Raw genomic sequence first — 19863 nt, 5'->3', positions numbered from 1 at the left:
CCATAGACTGGACTTCCTCCCAGTCCTTCAGGATGTCTGGCCACTGCCCCAGTCCTCGCCCCACTGCCCACACTAGGACTCTCCCAGTTTCCTGCTGTCAACTGGGCTCCTGTAGCTGAGTGCCTGACAATACATCCTTGCTTTCTGGTCAACTCCTTCCATCTGCTTTATAAGAAATACCACACACAGTGTGTTCCTGCAGTGGAATATGCTCATGGTATTGATTCCCATATTATGGCCTGAAAAACAAAGGAAGGCCATGGACTTCTCCTTGGTTCACCTCAATGACATTGGCTGGAGTAACAGCATCTCTGCCAAGAGAAGGGGACCAACAACTGGCTCTAGCACTTTTCAAACCTAATGAACTTATTAAGCATGTCAGCGTAAGCCTAGGCCCCCCACACACACATTGTGCAGACTTCCTCGGATGCCCTTTACCCCTCCCTCTGGATCTCCTGGCAGACGGGATGGAAGCACAGCACTGGGGTTGTGGTCACTGGGTTAACTTAATAGTATAGACCCAGCTCCCAAGTCAGTCCCAGCCTGTTACAGTTAACGACAGGGTCATGTCCCCACTGGAGGCCCCATGTAAGACAAGAATCTGACTCTCCCCCATCATTATTTCTCCATTTTAGGAGAAGATTCTGTACAAAATGCCCAGCCTACCCAGCCAAAAGAGGGAGTGAGCTTCGAAATGCTTTACTTTATAAATACTGATGCTTAGCCTTCTTGTTCAGTGCTTTCCAGCATCACATTTTCACCTTGGCACATTCCAGCGAAGATTAGTGAGTATATGAGAGCTTACCACCCTGCTAGGCATGAAAAGGGAAAAAAAGAGCACAAAATTGACTTGCAAACTTGGACAGGATACACTGGCCCACCTGAAATTGAGGGGGAAATGCCCACAATTACACGATACTGATTTAAAATCTGTTTCACTGGCAGGACTGGCCACATAATTTGCAAAACCCAGCACACAGTGAAAATGTTGAGCCCCTTGTTCAAAAATAATTAAGTGCTTCAAGAAGACAACCACAGCACATGAAACAGAGTGTTAAGCCCTCTGCGCACAGGGCCCTGTTTACTAAATTTGGTTTTCAAACGCATTATTTTAAAAGTGCATTTCTAAAACCACGTGGCTATTCATTCTCTATGGCGTGTTAGCTTGTCTCCTATTATAGTCAGCAAAGAATAACAGTGTCCTTCTTAAGACATTTTCTATTTCACCCTCACCCTCTTAAACAGCTTGACTCTCTGACAGTGGATCTGGAACTCATTTACTCATTTAATCAAGAAGGGAAGAGCGGTTTTCCTTAAAGGAGCAGCCCGTTCAGCTTCAGTGCGGGGCCCTCTGCCCAAAGTGTCCTAGACTCGCCAGGAGGAGCCCCAGAGCAGGAGCCAGGGCAGGAGGCCGCCAACCCACACTGCAGCGCAAATACTTGGGGGGTGGGCTGGTGGCTGGGAGCGCTCAGTGGGGAGGCCACAGCACTCCTCCCGGACCCCGGGGGACACCAGGAGCTCCCACATCAGGGCAGCTGTGCTGTTTCACAGACATTCCAACCACATCATCGCTCCCTCTGGAAAAAGTGGGAAATTCTTAAGAAGATACTGCTACACACTGAGAGGGGAAAGAAGAAGAGGCTTATTTTTGGCCTTTTATCTTTTTCTTTTGTCCAGCCTCACCCCCCTGTTTTCTCCTATCCAGGGAGAATGAACAGTGCTGTTGTGTTCTGTAGGGGTGGATGAAGCAGAGTGCAAATACAAAGGGTTAAAAATACACGTTCCCTCTTGTAAAATTCGGTCTACATTATGAGGCAGCCTCAAGGCCCACGGAGTCCAGGTGGAGGAGCAGTGCCACGAGGAGCTGACAGGGCTCTGGAGCTGGTGCCTGGGTTTGAGTCCAGCTCGCCTCGCCCCCTTCTAGCTGTGACCAGGCAAATTACTTCACGTCTACACCCCAGTCTCTGTAAAGTGCGTTAATAATGCCCCTGCTATGTCGAAGCTGTAGTGGAGATTAAATGAGTTCATTCATGAAGGTACTTAGTGTTTGGCACCGAGTACACCGTCCTTTGCTATCATTACTGTTATTATTAGACTTGGTGCGGATGGGAAAGTCATATAAAATTCTAAAGACAAAGGAGCAACGCGGTACCTGCCAGAGTGCGGACTTTCTCCAACCTCCATTACTACCATTGGTCTGTCTCCAGGAAAAACACACCCAGAGACCTATCTTTTCCCTAAGTGATCCTGGAATGGGAATGGCCTGGGAGGTTCCTGCTAATCGCTGTTCTCACAGATCGAACGCCTACACCCAGCGAAGGGCTGGACTGACGCTCAAAGGTGAAGAATGTATTCCCCAGTTGTTTTCGTTTAAATCTCTCCGTGAGAAATCAGCAATAACCATAACCATCATTTCCATCCTTCTGATGTACATGTTTCTCTAAAATCCATGCTCTCAGTTCACTACCTTATAATCCCATCTGTGGACACCCAACGCCTTTTCCCCCTTCCAAGTTTCCTAAAACCAAACAGACCTCCCACCCAAGCCAGCAAACTCAGGGTTCTCATTTCCAGTCACCTTTGAGTCCTAGAAGAGTCCAGTCCTTTGACCTTAATCTCCTGTTATGTAGCTGAAGCAACACTTGCATATGGAGACCAAGGAGGCTCAAAGAGCCTCCCCTCCAGTGAGAACTCACAGACTCGCCTATCAGTTACAGAATCACCACTCAGGCCCCAGTTCTGGGCTCAGCAGTCTCAGTATGGAGCTGAATGAGGGCGACATTCTCTTTCCCCTCACCTGCCTCTGGTGCTCTAGGGTAAAGCACTACCTGTTGCTTTTCAGAATGAAAATGTCCCCTTGATCTGACAGCATCATTTCCTATTATCTGTAGAGTTCCCTGGCTTCACAGGCTCATCCTCTGGCTTGCCCAGAACATTTTTTTATTTTTAATTAATAGACTTTATTTTTTAGAAGAGTTTTAGGTTTACAAAAAACAATTGATCATAAAGTACAGATTCCATACCCCCTCCCACCCCAATCTGCAGTTTTCTCTATTATTAACATCTCATATTAGTGTATTACATTTGCTGTAACTGATAAACCAATATTGGAATATTATTGTTAACTAAAGTCCATACATTAGGCTCAGTCTTTGTGTTGTACATTCTGTAGGTTTTGACAAGTGTATAAGGACATGTATCCACCATCACAGAATCGTACAGAATAGTTTCTCTGCCCTAAAAATCTCGTGGCTCTCTACCTACTCATCCCCTCCTCCTCCCCGCCCCTCTTGAACAGCTGGCAGCCACGGATCTTTTTGCTGTCTATAGTTTTGCCATTTCTAGAAGGTCATATGGTTAGAACCACACAGTATGTAGCCTTTTCAGACCGGCTTCTTTCACTTAGCAATATGCAGATGCGGTTCCTCATGTCCTTTGGCACCTTGATAGGCCTAGAACATTTTTATCTGCATTTTTATCAAGCATTACAGGTGAGGCTAATGCTGACTGAAGTGTGAGAACCATTGCTTTAGAGTGATGGTTTCTTTAACATTAAGATATTATTCACATACCATACAATTCACCCATCTAAAGTGCACATTCCATGCAAATGGAAATTTTAAAAAATGAAAAAAGCACAATTAAATGGTTTTTAGTATATTCACAGAGTTATGTATACAACCATCCATCACCACAATCAATCTTAGAACATTTTAAACACCTCTCCCCAAAAGAAAGCTTATACCCTTTAACCATGGAATACTACGCAGCTGTAAAGAAGAAGAATCTCGTACCCTTTGGGACAGTATGGATGGACCTGGAGAATATTATGCTAAGTGAAATAAGCCAGGCAGCGAAAGACAAATATCACATGATCTCGCTTATACGTGGAATCTAAAGAACTTAATAAACTGATGAACAGAATAGATTCAATGACATGGAAGCATAGATGAGACTGACAAATGTCAGAGGGAGGGAGGAGGGCGGGTGGGTGGAGGGGGAGAGAGTAACCAGAGAATTTATATGCAGATATGCACAACCCAAGGACATAGACAATGGTGGGGAGGGGGACTGGGGAGGAGGAAGGGATGGGGTGGAACAGGTCATTGGGGAGAAAAAGGGACGTCTGTAATATTTTAAACAATAATAAAATTTAAAAAAAAAAAGCTTATACCCTTTAGCTATCAATCCTTTATTCCCCTATTATTTCCTCAGCCCCAGGCAACCACTATTCTATTTCTGTCTCTGGATTTGCCTGTTCTGGACATTTTATACAAATGGAATCATGCAATATGTTGTCTTTTCCAACTAGTTTCCTTCACTCAGCATGTTTTCCAAGCTCATTTATATTATAACATGTATTAGTCTTCATTCTTTTTTATGTTTAATGATATTCCACTGTATAAAAATCCATTCATCAATTGATGGGCATTTGGGTTGTTTCCACCTTTGGGCTACTATGAATAATACTGCTATGACTATTCATGTGCAAGTTTCTGTGGAGACATAAGTTTTCATTTCTCTTGAGTATATAGCTAGGAGTAGAATTGCTCGAATTGTAAATTTGTGTTTAACTTCTTGAGAAATTGCTAGATGGTTTTCCACAGTAGCTACATCATTTTACTCACACCAGCAATGGACAAGGGTTTCAATTTCTCCACATTCTTCACAACACTTGTCTGTTTTTTTATTATTTCCATCCACATTCATGTAAAGTAGATTTTATTCTTCATCTCCCTGATGACTAATGATGTTGAGCATCTTATGTGCTCATCGGCCATTTGTGCATCTTCTTCAGAGACATATCTATCCATAATTTTTGTCTATCTTTTACTTAGATTATTTTTTATTATTAAGCTGTTCTTCATAGATTCTAGATTTAAATCTCTTACTAAATATATGATTTTAAAATATTTTCTCTTTTTTGATAATGTCCTCTGAAGCACAAACGTTTTTAATTTTGATGACATCCAGATTATCTATTTTTTCTTCTGTTGCTTGTGCGTTTTTAGTCTCATTACCTTAGAAGCCGTTGCCAAATTCAAGGTCACAAAAATTCACCCCATGTCTTTTTCTAAAATTTGAGCTCTTACATTAAGGTATTTGAGCCACTTTGAATTAATTTTTGTGCATGGTGTGAAGTAGAGGTCCAACTTCATACACATGGATATCCAGTAGTTGTCCCAGAACCATTTGTTTAAAAGATTAGTCTTTCTCTTCGTTGAACTGTTTTGGGATCATTGTCAAAATCAGTTGACAGCAAATGTAAGTGTGCATTTCTGGATTCTCACTTCTGTTCCATTGATCTGTATGTCTGTCCTTATGCCAAGACCACACAGTCTTGACTACTCTAAGTTTTGAAATCAGGAAGTATGAGTTTTCCAACTTTGTTGTTCTTTTTCAAGATGATTTTGGCTCTTGTGGGTTCCTTAAATTTCCATATGAATTTTAGGATCAATTTGTCAGTTTCTCAAAAAAAAAAAATCCCAATTGAAAGGATTGTGTTGAATCTATAGAAGAATTTAGGAAGCACTGCAATCTTTACAATATTAAGTTTTTTTATTTGTGAACATGGAATATTTTCCCAGTTATTCAGATCTTCAATTTTTTTTCAAAAATGTTTTATAAGTTTCGCCCAGCCGGGCATGGCTCAGTGGTTGAGCATCGACCTAGGATCCAGACGATCAGGGTTCGATTCCTGGTCAGGGCATATGCCCGAGTTGTGAGCTCGATCAATGACTCTCTCATCACTGATGTTTCTGTCTCTCTCCCTCTCCTTTCCTCTCTCTGAAGTCAATAAAGATATATTTTTTAAAAAAGTGTTTTAGAAGTTTCAATGTAGATATACTGTACTTTAAAAAAATTATAAATTGCCCGGCCTGGCGTGGCTCTGTGGTTGAGCGTTGACCTAGGATCCAGGCGATTGGGGTTCCATTCCTGGTCAGGGCACATGCCCGGGTTGTGGGCTTGATCAATGACACTCTCATCATTGATGTTTCTATCTCTCTCTCTCCCTTTCCTTTCCTCTCTCTAAAATCAATAAAGATATATTTTTTAAAAATTATAAATTTATTCCTAAATATTTTTTCTTTTTGAAATGGAATTGTTTTTCTTAATTTCCTTTTCAGTTTGCTCATTGCTACTATATAGAGATACAATTAGTTTTTGTATATTGATCTGTATCCTGCAACCTTGCTGAACTTGTTTGTTAGTTCCAATGGTTGTTCAATGTGAATCCCTTAGATTTTTCTACATATAAGAGCATGTCAGGTAAGAAAAGAGATCATTTTATTTCTTCCTTTCCAATGCCTTTTATCTCATTTTCTTGACTAATAGCCCTGGCTCAAACTCACAGTACAGTGTTGAACAGAAGGGGAAACATCCTTATCTTGTTCCTGATCTTATAGGGAAATCATCCAGTCTTTCCTCATTAAGTATGATGTTAACTGTGGGTTTTTCATACATGTCAGTTCTATTTTGTTTTGGTTTTGGGGGGTAGTGGATTTTTGTCCCACCTTGATTTAATGAAATGCTTCTCATCTTTTACGTTTTAGCTAAAATGTCACTTCCTTAGGGACATCTTCCCTGCACCTCCAAACGAGGCTCATAGCACCCTGTGCTTATCACAATTAGAACAACGACCTGTCAGCATCAGCCTCCCTCCTAACGTGGCCCCACCTTGTTCACAGTTGTATGCCCAACACAGATCGGTGCTCATAATTGTTGCTATAAACTTGCCTCACATATGAGGCTCTCTATTCCTGAGCTTGGCAAGGATACTGTTCTAAAAGTTCCATTTCTGCCTCTGTCTCCACCTCAAGGACAGGACCCTGCTTTATTCATCTTAAACCCAGCACGTAACACAGAGTCTGGCACAGGGACCTTTAGTAACCTCTGTGAATCATTTTGAGGGCTACTCAAAAAGGAATTCACAAAGGTTATATATAATTTTGCCCAAGAACAACAAAAAAGGAAACTGTACCTTCCACAGGGCCAATTTGATTGCTTACAGCAAATCTAAGCACTCTTTCTTCATCACTGTACAAGGCAAAGACCCGGTCCACGGTCAGCTGCCGGGTGGCGGGGGCGCCCAGGGTCCTGGGGGCATGCCTGCACGCCTGGTAGGTGATGTTCTGGTGGATGCGGTAGGACAATGTCCGGTTGGTGGCACCAAAGGTGAGAGAGTAGTCTCTGGAACTTGTGGAGGTCACAGCTGCAAAAGACACATGCAAACTGGTAAATCTGAAAAATATTGAATACAGAGATTTTCACATAAAGTGTGTTTTTCTGCACACAGTTTTTTATCTAATTCCTGGAACATGTTCCCTTGGGCAGTTCCTGGGTTTACGTGGGAAACCTGCAAGGCAATCCCAAGAACCTGCGCTGACACACAGCCAAAGAGCCGAGAGGGAGGAGGTCCAGTCATTGCTTGTCATTAGGTGAAGAACAGCCACGTGCCAGCCACCCCGAGGCTCTGCGTGCGCCGCCTCGTTAACTCCCGTGACCGTGCGCACGGAGCCTGGCCGAGGCTGGGACGTGGTCAGAGACGCCAGGCTGGGACGTGGGAGAGCTGGAAATGGGACGCAAGTCGGCCTGGCTCCACACCCCGAGGTTTCGGCCAGGCTGTCCTCTACATCGCACAGGCGATGGCTTCCAACACCCTGCACCCGAGCAAGTCTGAAGGGCCCCAGGGAAAGGAAGGGCGCCTTTCTCTCCACCTGAGTCCGGAGCCAGGAGCGCAGGCCAGTCTCTGGCCGCCCACTACTCCGTGTACGGTCGGGGTCTCAGCTGCCATTCCCTTCCCTGCATCTCCTGCCGGCTTCCAGGCCTCATCCAGCAAGAGAAGCAAGGGCCACGGGGAGGCACAGCCCGAGCAGACTGCTGCGTGGCCGGACGACAGCTGCGACTGACAGCACCCTGCACTCGGGCGGTGTTCCACAAAAACCCTCGCTTTACACATCCCCGCCACGTGAGGTAGATAGAAAAGGATTGTTATTCTCATTCTAAAGGTGAGACAACAGGCTCTCAGATGAGCGGCCCTTCCCCCACCTATTTTAAGTGGCAAATCCAGGATATGATTTTTTATCTTCTGACTCCAAACCTAGCGTTAATTTTACAACACTGTGTGGCATCTCTCTCTGTGATTTTAAAGCTGGCTGAAATAAGGGTATAAGATGAGAATAAATTCCAATAATCATTATTTTGACATGGCCCAGGGAGAAAAAATGGTTAAAAGCTATATATAATTATAGCATCCCTACCCGCCCCCAAAGACAAGGTTGTTATTGATAACATTATTATTATTATTATTATTATTTGAAACTAGTGGGTAGGAACATTAAGATTCTTGTGTATAGCAGCTGACACTCTGGTCACTTATACTATGAATTTGATATTAACAACAAAAATGATAAAAACGATATTGAGCTTACTTTATGTGTCACACACTATCTAAGGACATTCCATGCAGTAACACTTAATCCTCATAACTATCTTGGGAGATATGTACTATTCCCATTTTATAGATGTGAAGACTGGTTACACATACCTGAGTCCGAGTAGTGGTAAAGCTCCTTGTAGGGAGCCACGTGGGCTGTGAAACCCGCTGGGATGTAAGGCACCTGGCCTTGAATGTTGGTCTTAGTGACCAGATAGTCCTCTGGGTCAAGCCCCTCAGCAGCTTGAGTGATTCGAACCCTCTCCTTTCCTGGATAGAAAGTAACTTCCATGTCATGGATAAATGTAGCACCTGGAGGGGGTGAAAAAAATCAGTACAGGGATGAAAAGAGGTCTTGCATAATCTAGTAATAATTACCATCGCATATGTCCACCTCCCAGTTTCTACTGCGATGGAGTCGGTGCCTAAGGAGATCATGTGGTACCCAAGACTAAGTGCTACCAGCTATTGGTTACATCAGTTTCTCAAATTTTCTCACTAGGAGTGTAGTTTTCTTCTGCCACATCTCACACCACTTCTCTTTGTAGGAGCTTGTTTTCAGTGAGAAATGAACTCCTGGGAATATCACTGACCTTTCTCTTTCCAAGGGTGCCAGACTTAGCAAAACCAAGATACCCTATTATACTTCAATTTCAGATAAACAATGAATGTGTTTTTAGTAGAAGCAAGTACCATACAGTATTTGGGGCATGTCTATACTAAATTATTTGAATTATTCATTGTTATCTGAAATTCAAATGTAACTGGGTATACTGTATTTTATTTATCTACCTTTGGCTCAAGACTTTATTTAAACCTTGATTAAGAGCAAGATCCTCTAACAGCTGTTGAGCTCTACAGCTAGAGGTGGGGGAAGAACTTTTCTCCCAGCACTTTATGTGCAAGAAAGGTAAATCTACCAGAAAACAAGCCAAAAAGTATCCCCTACACTCTTTTTTTTTTTTTTTAATGTTTTTCAGAGAGAGGAAGGAAGAGGGAGAGAGAGAGAAACATCAATGATGAGAGAGTCATTGATTGGCTGCCTCTCATACACCCCTTACTGGGGATCGAGCCCACAACCCGGGCATGTGTCCTGACCGGGAATCGAACTATGATTGCCTGGTCCATGGGTTGATGCCCAATCACTGGGCCAACAACACCGGCTGCGCTTCCCCCTACACTCTTGCTGTTGAAGGGTGGTCCTTACACCAGCATGAGCATCTCCCGGAAGCTTTTTAGGAAAAGAGAATCACAGACCCCACCCTGGGCCTGCTGAATGAGAATCTGCATTTTCACAAGTACCCCATGTGATCTGTGGGCCGGATAAAGTCTGAGAAGCACTGGTCTATATTCACAGGTCAGAGTGGTGGGGTGGGAGAAGAGGAAAGGCACGCCCTTCCCCATGATGTACAATCATCTCCAGGTGCCCTATTGTTACCATTTGTGCATCCCCACTGGACAGATCTGTGCATAACAATTCAATTAAACAAAGTCTGACAAACAAGCTTTCAATAAATCGAGGTGAGAAGACACAAATACTCCAAATGGAATCATTCTATTTGTCAGGATAACCTGGAGGAAGCCATAGTGGACCAGGGTAGCTCAATGCTCCAGCAGTTTCTTCCATTGCCCACTTACTCTGCCCATTAATGCAAGAGGGCCATTTGTGCCACTAAAGAACAAAGGAATCAGAGCAGATGCCATTCGGAAGAAATCCCTGTCTTTCAGAAACAGTCCTGCGAGGCCAAATCATCCCCAACTACCTCCAGACAGAAAACTACAGACCTGTGGCTCTGTGATACTGAAGGAGCTAATCCTCTCCCACTGAATGAAAGTCCAAGAGCAATGCCACCAAAGCAGTGGTGGCCACTGGCCCCTCAGAGGCCCCACTCACCTGTGAGGCTGAAGCCGTTTTCCCAGCCTGGTTTCTCTAAAGCGAAGAGCCAGCCAAACAGGCCTCCGATGGGTGTGAGGGGGAGAAGGGCCTGGGCCGCGGGCTGTGGGATGTGACTGATGGCCGTGTAGGCTCTGCCATCATTGCTCACGATGTACGCATGCAGGTCCGCGTCATTGAAGGTCACGGGCGTGTGGTCCACGAGGAGGTGGCCGCTCACTTTCCCATTAACTCGATGAGGTTCCCCTGAAAAACAGCAAATTCAGCCAACCTTGACCATTGTCCAGGCTGGAGATGGGTCCCCAGAAAAAACAATTCCACTGCAACCCCCAAAACTCAATCTTTAGCTGTTTTCATCATTCCCTAGCCAACCGATTATCCACCTAAGTACAAAATACACCTGTCTTTGATCTCTTCTCTCCCATTCTCCTTCTCTCCCATCCATTTTGACTCTAATGGGCTGGCAAAAAGGAGGACACATTTCTGGTTAATCCTCAAGCTGGGAAATCAGCCCAAACGTGTTCATTTCTCATTCACTGAGCATCTGCAAGTTGCTAGGGCTTCGATTCAAGTGGCAGAGACACAAGGTCTACAGGCAGAGCTCCGGGGCAGCTAGAAACAAGCGAGCCGCCGCAGCAGGCGCGGAGCAGCCCCAGCCGTCGAGCCAGCGCCTCACCTGCCGGCAGGCAGTGCTTGCCATTCCCGTTAAACCTGGACTGGCAGTGGCAGCAGAAGCCGGCGGCGTAGTCGGTGCAGAAGGCGTTCCGGGAGCACTGTCCGTGGTTGTGTTCGCAGGTCTCCTTGATGGAAGACCTATAGGTGAAGACTGGAAAACAGAAGAAACTTGCTTTAAAGGACTAGGCGATTCCAGCATCGTAATGCTGCCGGCTTCATCGCGGGCACCGCATCTGCTCCATAACATCAGCTTAGAGTGTAATGAACACATGGGTGTTTGATGTTTAAGAGACGGGAGTGACATTCAACCCAGGGGAATCAGCTTGCTTGGTCTTCTGGCAAGAACGGCTGCTGGCGGCTCCCACCCGGTCCCATGGCCAGGCTGGTGAACCAGGATGAGCCTTGAGTGCAGTGACAGACAGCCAACCAGTGAGAACGTGTTAGGCTGATCTGGACAAAACGGCCATCTTCTGGGTCAGAAATGGCCAAAGATCAGCAATTTTGGTTCAACCTGATAGCAATGACCCCCTGAGAGGAAGATAAAAGAGAGAAACAAATGTCAATTTCTGTCCAACCATTCATTCTTCACTTCTTTTAGGTGGCTCTGAAGTTAAAGAGGCCCACTTTTATGAAACAAAGGAATTGGAGCAGACATCATCGATCATAACGGAAATGGCCAAGTGGGTGGGATGTGGCTGGGGGCGGGTGCTGATGAACAAGAGAGGGCTTTCTCCTAGACACTGGGACAATGCCAGTCCTAAGCATAGCCACCAGGAGGCAAAGGGGCTGTGCACACCTCTGCTCCTGTATCCCCAGGAGCTGGAGCTGGGTGCAGGCTCTAGAGCACGCCAACAGGGATGGCATAGAACTCTAGTGCTAGACTCTGATGCTGCTGTGAGGAGCCAGTTCCCGAGAAAGATGGACACCCTATCTTAGGAAAAACCAGTTGACAGTTGTGTCCCAGGTCTAGGTCTGGAAAGAAGGAAATGAGAAGGGAAGGAAGATCATGAAAAAACAATATTTACCCAGTATTCCAGCAGAGGAGAGAAACAAAGAAACCAATGGAGGGAAGATGGAGCACCACAGAAGTCACAATATAGCCCCATGAAGACTTGTATCAGCAAGGAAGAAGCAAGTTAACACTGACCTAGTGCTCAGTGTTACCAGATACTAGCCTGTGAACTTGAACTATTAATTTCCACAGAGCAGGGGATGATTTTGATGCCTGTTTCGTAAATGAATGGGCTGAGGCACAGATTAAAGTGGCTTTCTTGAAGTCACATGGGCAGGAAGTGGCGGAGTTGGGGTTTGAACCCAGGGAGTCTGGCTCAGGTTCTTCACAGCTGCCCTCTATTACCCCTCCAGGGGAGCCCAGGTCCATTCATCCTGAGAGCTGGGTTAAGGATCTGATCAGGTATCTGGGGTTAGTCAGCAGAGGCTTCAGCAGGGAAGGTTTGAGTCATATTTTATACATCAGGCCTAACAGTAGAAGACAGCAGAGATTACCCAGATGGGTATTAAATTACAGCACGCTGGGGAAAACGCAGGTAAGAAGCGAGAGTGGCCATAGTAGCATTAACTTTTGTTAATGCTCGAGTGCTGCTTACAGATTCTTGAGAAAGCAGCAACCTGAGGGGGTGGCAGAAGGGATCATCTTGACTCAATGGAATATCTGACTGGTAATATAGTGAGGATGAAGCTGGTGACTCAAGATTTGGTACAGGGCCTTGATGACATAGCTGAGAAATTCCAGCTTGATAAAAATAAAAAATGAGGCATAATAACCCTGAACAGTTTTTTTAAAGAGAAAAGTGACAAAAACTCAAGACAGAATGGATCATGATAAAAATTACTATAAGAGGCTCCTGTGAGGGAAGCTATGTATCACTGTCTACCTTCGGTTTAAAAAAGGGGAGAAAAATCCAGTTTAAATAAAAAGAAATGAATATAACTTGGGTGCATCAAAGTCTCAGTTTTCTCCAGCTCAAAGTCACAACTAAGTGCAAAGAAGTGGCACGTGGAGGGACTAGAACACTTGTGTGCTCACAACCCCGTTGCCATCAGGACTCTCCCTCTAGAACACAAGGGAAGGGGGAAGGGGCTAGGGGGAGGGTATGGGGTGGGGGAGGGGAGGGGAAGAGGGGCCCAAGCTCTAGAACTTGACCACCACCATGGCTCAGGTGGCTCTGAGGAAACTACAGAAATGCAGTCTGTCTCAGTTTCCTCATTTCTAAAATCCAGATGATACCTCACGCCTCATTGCAGAAATCATGTTTTTTCTTAACATATGTCTGAATACCAAGGCAAGAAAGCAATCTCATGTAGGCCTAAAGGGTAGTCATTTTTAGGAAATTCATGTAAAAATAAAACCAAACTCTAATACTGTTCTGCCCCAAGTTAAGGAAATGGTGGATTTGTATTATATTCCCTCTGTTTGATATTTTGTGAAGACTTGCTCTCCGACCCAGTTCCCATTCTAAGAGTGGATTAAGAAGCAGGGAGAGATGGGATGGAGGAGGGCTACACAGATACAGAGAATTAGGTTAATTTGACTACAAAACTAGGTGTAGGCATGGCTAAAAAGAGAGGCACAGCCACGTGGCCAGCAACCTACGGATGCAACTGTGCAGAAGTTTAAGCTGACCGGCACGCAGGCTACATTTTCCTACAACAAAAAATAATGGGTAGGCTCCCTTGCAAGGCTATTCTGAGACAAGCGCTGGGTTAAATTAGCTATTGGTCAGTCGACCTGGGGAATCTTTTTAAAACTGGTGTAATACTGCATTCTCAGGATGGAACTTACTGAACCAAGAACACAAGCTCAGCCTTCCAGCCCCAGGACAGCCACACCAGGGCATGAGGATAGGTTCGCTCCTAATCAGGGGGCACATAAGGCTTCCTTTTGGGACCCCTTTTCCACCCCCTTCTTCACACATGGGTGAGCTTACTGAACCCTTCCAGTGTTGGCTGGTTAGGTGAATAGTAAATGCTTGTTTGCAACTTTCCTTGATTCATTCAATAATTCAACAAATACTTATTGAGCACTCACTAGGGTCCTGGTGCTGGTCTAGGAAGTAGGGCTACAGCAGGGAACAAAATACAATGTTATTCCTGTTCTGAGCTTACAGTCTCCCAGGCAGGAGTCGAGAGACAGGTAAATTATTTAGTATGGAGGACTGTGGCAAGAGCTGTGCAGAAACTTAATTCAGGGGAGGGCAGGAGGAGGAAGGTGAATTTGCTCCTGTAAATTTCAGGCCTGGGGGAAGGTGGCCTTTGGGCAGAGGCCTGGAGGAGGGGAGGGCAGTGGAGGCGGGGACAGCCTGTCAGGCAGGTGGGGCCCCTGGGAAGACAGAGGAGAGAAGGCAGGGAGTAACCCTGCAGTTCTCCCAGGACTTCCAGGTCACAGGGAGTTTGGGGCTTTAGTCTGAGGGAGCCGGAGGGTTTCCAGCAGAAGAGGGACAGAATCTGAGTTCAGGACCCTCAGGCGCAAGCCTCGGTCTCAGAAAGTGCTGGTGCCAGGAGGGGAAGGGAACAGACCTGGGATATCTGAAGGTGAGGTTGACAGGGTTTGCTGATGGATGAGGCAGAGGGAGAGAGAGGGGAGTGAGGAGAAAGGAGAGTGGGGGGAGAAAGGAGAGAAGGAGGGGAGAGGGGGAGAGAGAGAGAGAAGAGGAAAGAGGGGAGAGGAAAAGAGAAGGAAGAGAGAGGACGGGGGAGAGAGAGAGAAGAGAGGAGTCCACAGGGATGTTCACGTCTTGCCCTGGGAAACTAGAAGGTTGGAGCTTCCACTTACTGCAACAGGGAGACTGTGAGGAGCAGGTTTGTGGAAGATCAGTTCTAGCAACGGTTTAGAGGCAGGGAAGCTCCAACCCAGCTCTGACAGGGTCTTATCCCCTCTGCAGGGCACTATTCAACCAATTCAGAGGGAGCTGCATTTCTCCTGTGGTTCAGCATTGCATTAAAATAATCTGGGTACTTGTTAAAAATGCAAATTCCCAGAGCTCTCCTCAGACCTACCAACTCAGGCTCTCTATGGGTAGATCCCAGGAACCTGCTCCTCAGCCGCTTCCCCACTGATGACAATGTTGAGGGTATATGCAAACTTTCCATTTCTGAGCTAGAAAATGCTCATTGATGTAGTTAATGGATTTCATCTGACCGATTAGCAGCTCCTGGGGCCGGTGAGATTTCAGGGACCACTCTCCCATTCGTTCCTGGCCAGCTGAGAAGCCGATCGCAGTGCTTATGGCCCACTTAAGGCCAGAGCCACAAGCAAGCAGCGCCAAGACCCTTTAGTGGAGGTAACCCAAAGCCCAGAGGCCAGATGCCTTCCCTGACAAAGGGGGAGAGCTGGACCCAGAAACGTGACCCTGCATGTGGCTCTCTATCGAGGGCAAGAAAAGCCAAACTTCTGCCCAATGTGACTTCTCAAATTGCTATGAGAATTGCAGGTGGATTCAAAGAGGCTGAACTACTTGAAAGTGTGGAATCAGTGTCTGGATCCCAGCGGGATGAGATGTGCAGTGAGCATCCAAAAAAAGTGGCTTTTTTTTCTTTTTCAGTGGTTATTTATATGCGCTTTACATCATAATTTTCAATGTATTTTCACACACTTCTTCCTATTCTGATAAAGAGCTATTGTCTCCATTTTACAGATATGAAAACTAAGATCCACAGAGATTACACAATCTTCTGGCTCTAAGTCCCATGCTCCTTCTATAGTATTCAAGTGTGGTGGGCTACAGAATCACTAGGGAAGCTGGTTTAAAAATTCAGATTCTGGCCCTGGCCAGTTTTGCTCAGTGGTTAGAGCGTCTGCCCCAGATGGAAGGGTCCTAGGTTCGATTCTGACCAAGGGCACATATCTCGGTTGCAGGCTCCATCCCCGGCCCTGGTCTGGAGGAAACCAATCTATGTGTCCCTTTCACATCGATGTTTCTCCCTCCTTACCGCCATCTCTCTCTCTCCCTTTCACTCTCTCTGAAAAGCAATGGAAAAAGTATCCTAAGGTGAGGATTTAAAAAAATGCAGATTCTAGTTTAGAAGCTAGAGGCTGGTTGTGGAAACCAGCATTTTGAACAAAACAAAACATGGGCCCCAGTTGAATCAGATGCAGGGGTTGCTAGAGCCTGCACTTTGAGAAATAGTTTTTAGTCCATGGCCTCCTTCCTCTCTCCTGAATTTGCCCACAGGGGCAGGCTGTCTTCCAGACCCTCTGGGGACCCACTCTCTGCTAGGGAGACAAAATGACTGGGACAGTCTCTTGGCATCTCAGGAGGGCCGGAGGGCGGAGGCTGGCCAGGTGTGAATGAGCTCAGTTTGCAAAAGCTTTGTTAACTGCCCATAAGTAGTTGCTCAAGAGGATTTTTAAAGCTCATTTCTTTTTTCCATTTAATGCTTTTTTACTCTTTTCGTATCTTAATAGAAAGAAAAATAGAGTGAGGATCCATAAGAGAAAAAGAAGCAAAGGGGCTGCCAAAGTACTTGACACTTGTCTTAATTGGAGTTTTGCACAAAAATGGAAAACTCCTCTGCACTTGCTCTCATCCACCCTTCAATCTTCATTTTTTCCAGAAACACTTAAGCACTTGTCTTCAGCCCTGGGCCTGCCCTCCTTCACTCCGGCCTCTGGCCCAGCCGCGTGGGAGGCAGGCAGGCTCCAAGGCACAGACCGAGTTCATTGTGCGAACATAGGGGGATGGAGGGCTTCCTGCAAGGGGCTGCCCTAGGCAGCTGGAGTAACTTTTTAAACAAGTTTTGCTGCTCCTTCCAGAAAAATGACCCACCTTTCCAATGCAGTCCAGACTTTGCTAAGTTTCCCTGCCTCCCAGAATGATAGACTAGTAAGAAAAAACACATCCAAATTGATAACAAAACACAGTGGGATGCTTTTTCCTCCAGCTTACATGTTTGTTTATTTTCGATGTATGTGTGTGGTGCGCAGGGATGCTGGTTGGGCCAACTGTTATTAGGCTCCTGGTTGGGGTGTGGGCGTTTACACCCACTGTTGTGACACCAGCAGGCTCTCTCCCATGCAGGTCTTCCCAGGTATGGGGCCTCTTGTTCACACACCCTCAGCAACCTGGAGGTGCCCCTGGAGAGGGGCTTTCCTGCCTGGAAGGCTGGAATGGGCGGCAGAGCCTGCTCCTATTTATTCAAGGGTAGAAGCTGCATGAGCAACACATTCCTGCAGCCTTTCCCAAGGCCAAAAGTAGAGCTGGACAAGAAGCCACAGGGAAATCCGGTTTGCTGTTGGGCTTTCCCAGCATGACTGCCATCTAAGGAGAAATAAGAGGATCCCCACAATGAAGCATGAATGCCTGAGGGGTCTAAAAGCCAGGTGCCCCTGTGCCTCTCCAATTCCTCATGCAGACCAAGGTTAGTTAAGTTCCTCATAGCACCACCTCAGCAGGCTTAAGACTATCTACGACCCCTGTAAGTCAATGTCATTCCTGCTACCCACACACAGGCAATCCCTGCCCTAGTCAGCTCCTCACTGGCAGCTCCTCTCTCTCTCTCTCACGCCCACACCCTCCACTAACTCACATTCTCTCTCCATGTTCACCTCTGTATGTCCATTCTCATCACCTCTCTGACCTAAAGGCCTGGCTCAAGCCCCTCGTCCTTCGCATCTTCCCTGACTTGATACACTTGGACTCTCACCCTTCACTGTGTTGCCTCTCAGCCTACTTCCTTGTCGTCTCGGTCTGCCTCTCATTCAAATGAGCCCTCAGTATTCCCAGGCCTCAGTTTCCTCCTCCATAAAATGGGAAGGATAATTATCCTACCTCACAGGGCAATTCTGAGGACTAACCATGATAGCACAATCTATAGCCAAGTTCCCTCTTAGAACCCCAGTAGGCACTCCCTAAATGCCAGCGAAAGCTCCCACTAGTGCCTCAGTCAGAGACGGCACATGGCAGGCGGTCAGGGAGCTTTCTGGTTTGACAGCAAGCTCCTAGCACTCCCTGGAGAAACAAGGCACCTCAGACAGAGGACGCCTGCACACCCACTTTATCATTGGTTCTGAGGCTAACAGAATAAAGTGAGTAAGACACTTGAGGCCAGAACTAGCTTATGATTGGGACGTTCTTGCCTGGTATAGACATGGTCTGAAAAGAATCTAGATTTCTTGGCAAAAATAAAGGTCTCTAAAAAGAGTCCCTAAGGAGAAAAAATTAAAATAAAAAGAGAAGGGAGCTCGGCCTGGCATGGCTCAGCAGTTGAGCAACAACCTATGATCCAGGAGATCAAGGTTTGATTCTGGGTCAGGGTGCATGCCTGGGGCTGCAGGCTCGATCCCTGGTGGGGGGCGTGCAGGAGGCAGCCGATCAATGAATGACTCTCATCATTGATGTTTCTCTCCCTCTCCATTCCTCTCTCTGGAACCAATAAAGATATATTTAGGAGGGGGTAAAAAAGGAGAGAAGGGAGAGATATTGGAGGGGGGGGCTTTACCTAAATCTTAATTTCTTGTTTTAGCAAGATGACTACTATGAAGCTTGAAGGGAAACTAAAATTCATTGGGCAAGGTATTTCTGATGTCCAATTTTAATGCTCACAATGACTTAATGGGGTCTACAAGTTTTCATTTTAGAACTGAGGAAAATGGCAGAATAACAGAGCATATGTCTTACCCCAAACCACACAGTAAGGCAGTAAGGCTGGGAATCAAGCTCAAGTCCACTTAACACCAAAATCCACACTCTCACTCCATCGGTAGAAAAAGCCAAGCGGGATGGGTCATGGCTGGGCAGTCAGTAGGCAATGTTCTGTGGCTCTGCCACCTCTACCACCAGCTTTCCCAGGGGAAGTCCTCTTTTGCCTGCTAGACCTCTGGGGTGCCAATGTTTCATTTGGAAAAAAAAAGTTCACTGACCAAAAAAAGTATTTAACAACTGCATGGTTCTAGATTTCACAGTCTTCCTAAAACCTGAGGTGCAGAGGCTCACTTATTTTCCTTCTCTGCTTCCAAGTTTTAAAAGTTTTCCCTCTCTGCTCTCTAACATAGTGGTTGCTGATTTTTTTCTGCAAAGTTAAAAACCTTCTCTTTAGATTTTTTCCCTAAATGTCTCAGTGTATTAACCAGCTTTTTCGTATGCATCTTGCCATTTCTTAGATGTCAGTAGTAGATGCCAGCAGCTGATAGATACCATACTTCATGCCCCAGAAGGGTTACGGCTGCTGCTTCCATTCTCCATGGCCAGCTCCCTCAACCTCCTTCACTTGCTCAAGCGATCTCAACCTCTCACAGCTCAAAGCAGGGGAGTGCAGCCCCCCCTTCACTCTAATAAATCACTCCATGCATCTGACTTTTAAGATTTTTTTTTTTTTAATATATCTTTATTGATTTCAGAGAGAGGAAAGGAGGGAGAGAGAAAGATAGAAACATCAATGATGAGAGAGTCATTGATCAGCTGCAGCCCGCAACCCGGGCAGGTGCCCTGACCGGGAATCGAACGCCGATCGCCTGGATCCTAGGTCGATGCTCAACCGCTGAGCCAAGCCCAGCGGGCTGATTTTTAAGATTTTTTAAAATATATCTTTATTGATCTCAGAGCGAGGAAGAGGGAGAGAGAGACAGAAACATCAATGATGAGAGAGTCATTGATCGGCTGCCTCCTGCACCCCACCTCCCCCCGCACCGGGGATCGAGCCCGCCACCCGGGCATGTACCCTGACTGGGAATCGAACCTTCTGGATCCTAGGTCGATGCTCAACAGCTGAGCTACGTACGCCCAGCTGGGCACCATGCGTCTGCCTTTTAATATTCCAACCTCTTCCCAGGGCAGGAAATCACAAGTGAAAACACCATTTAGAAAGACATCTTTACCTCAGAATTCCTTTGCTGAAAATC

The 19863-nt window shown here is 46.0% G+C and overlaps 1 protein-coding gene across 1 annotated transcript in view; it reads right to left on the bottom strand.

Annotated features, from left to right (window-relative positions):
• NID2 (nidogen 2) overlaps positions 1 to 19863 on the bottom strand; it is a 59047-nt gene that overhangs the window by 22483 nt on the left and 16701 nt on the right. Inside the window, exons 5-8 of the mRNA XM_016198241.2 lie at positions 11008 to 11157; positions 10332 to 10577; positions 8549 to 8749; positions 6983 to 7213 (exon numbers count right to left, since the gene is read on the bottom strand). Of these exons, the coding sequence (XP_016053727.2) occupies positions 6983 to 7213; positions 8549 to 8749; positions 10332 to 10577; positions 11008 to 11157 (828 nt within the window). The remainder of the gene's footprint in view (positions 1 to 6982; positions 7214 to 8548; positions 8750 to 10331; positions 10578 to 11007; positions 11158 to 19863) is intronic.

The sequence above is a fragment of the Miniopterus natalensis genome, chromosome 1 (genome assembly GCF_054644295.1).
Source record: "Miniopterus natalensis isolate mMinNat1 chromosome 1, mMinNat1.hap1, whole genome shotgun sequence".
NCBI lineage: Eukaryota > Metazoa > Chordata > Mammalia > Chiroptera > Miniopteridae > Miniopterus > Miniopterus natalensis.
Note: the sequence above shows the minus strand (reverse complement) of the source record. Positions and strands in the feature narration are given on the sequence as shown.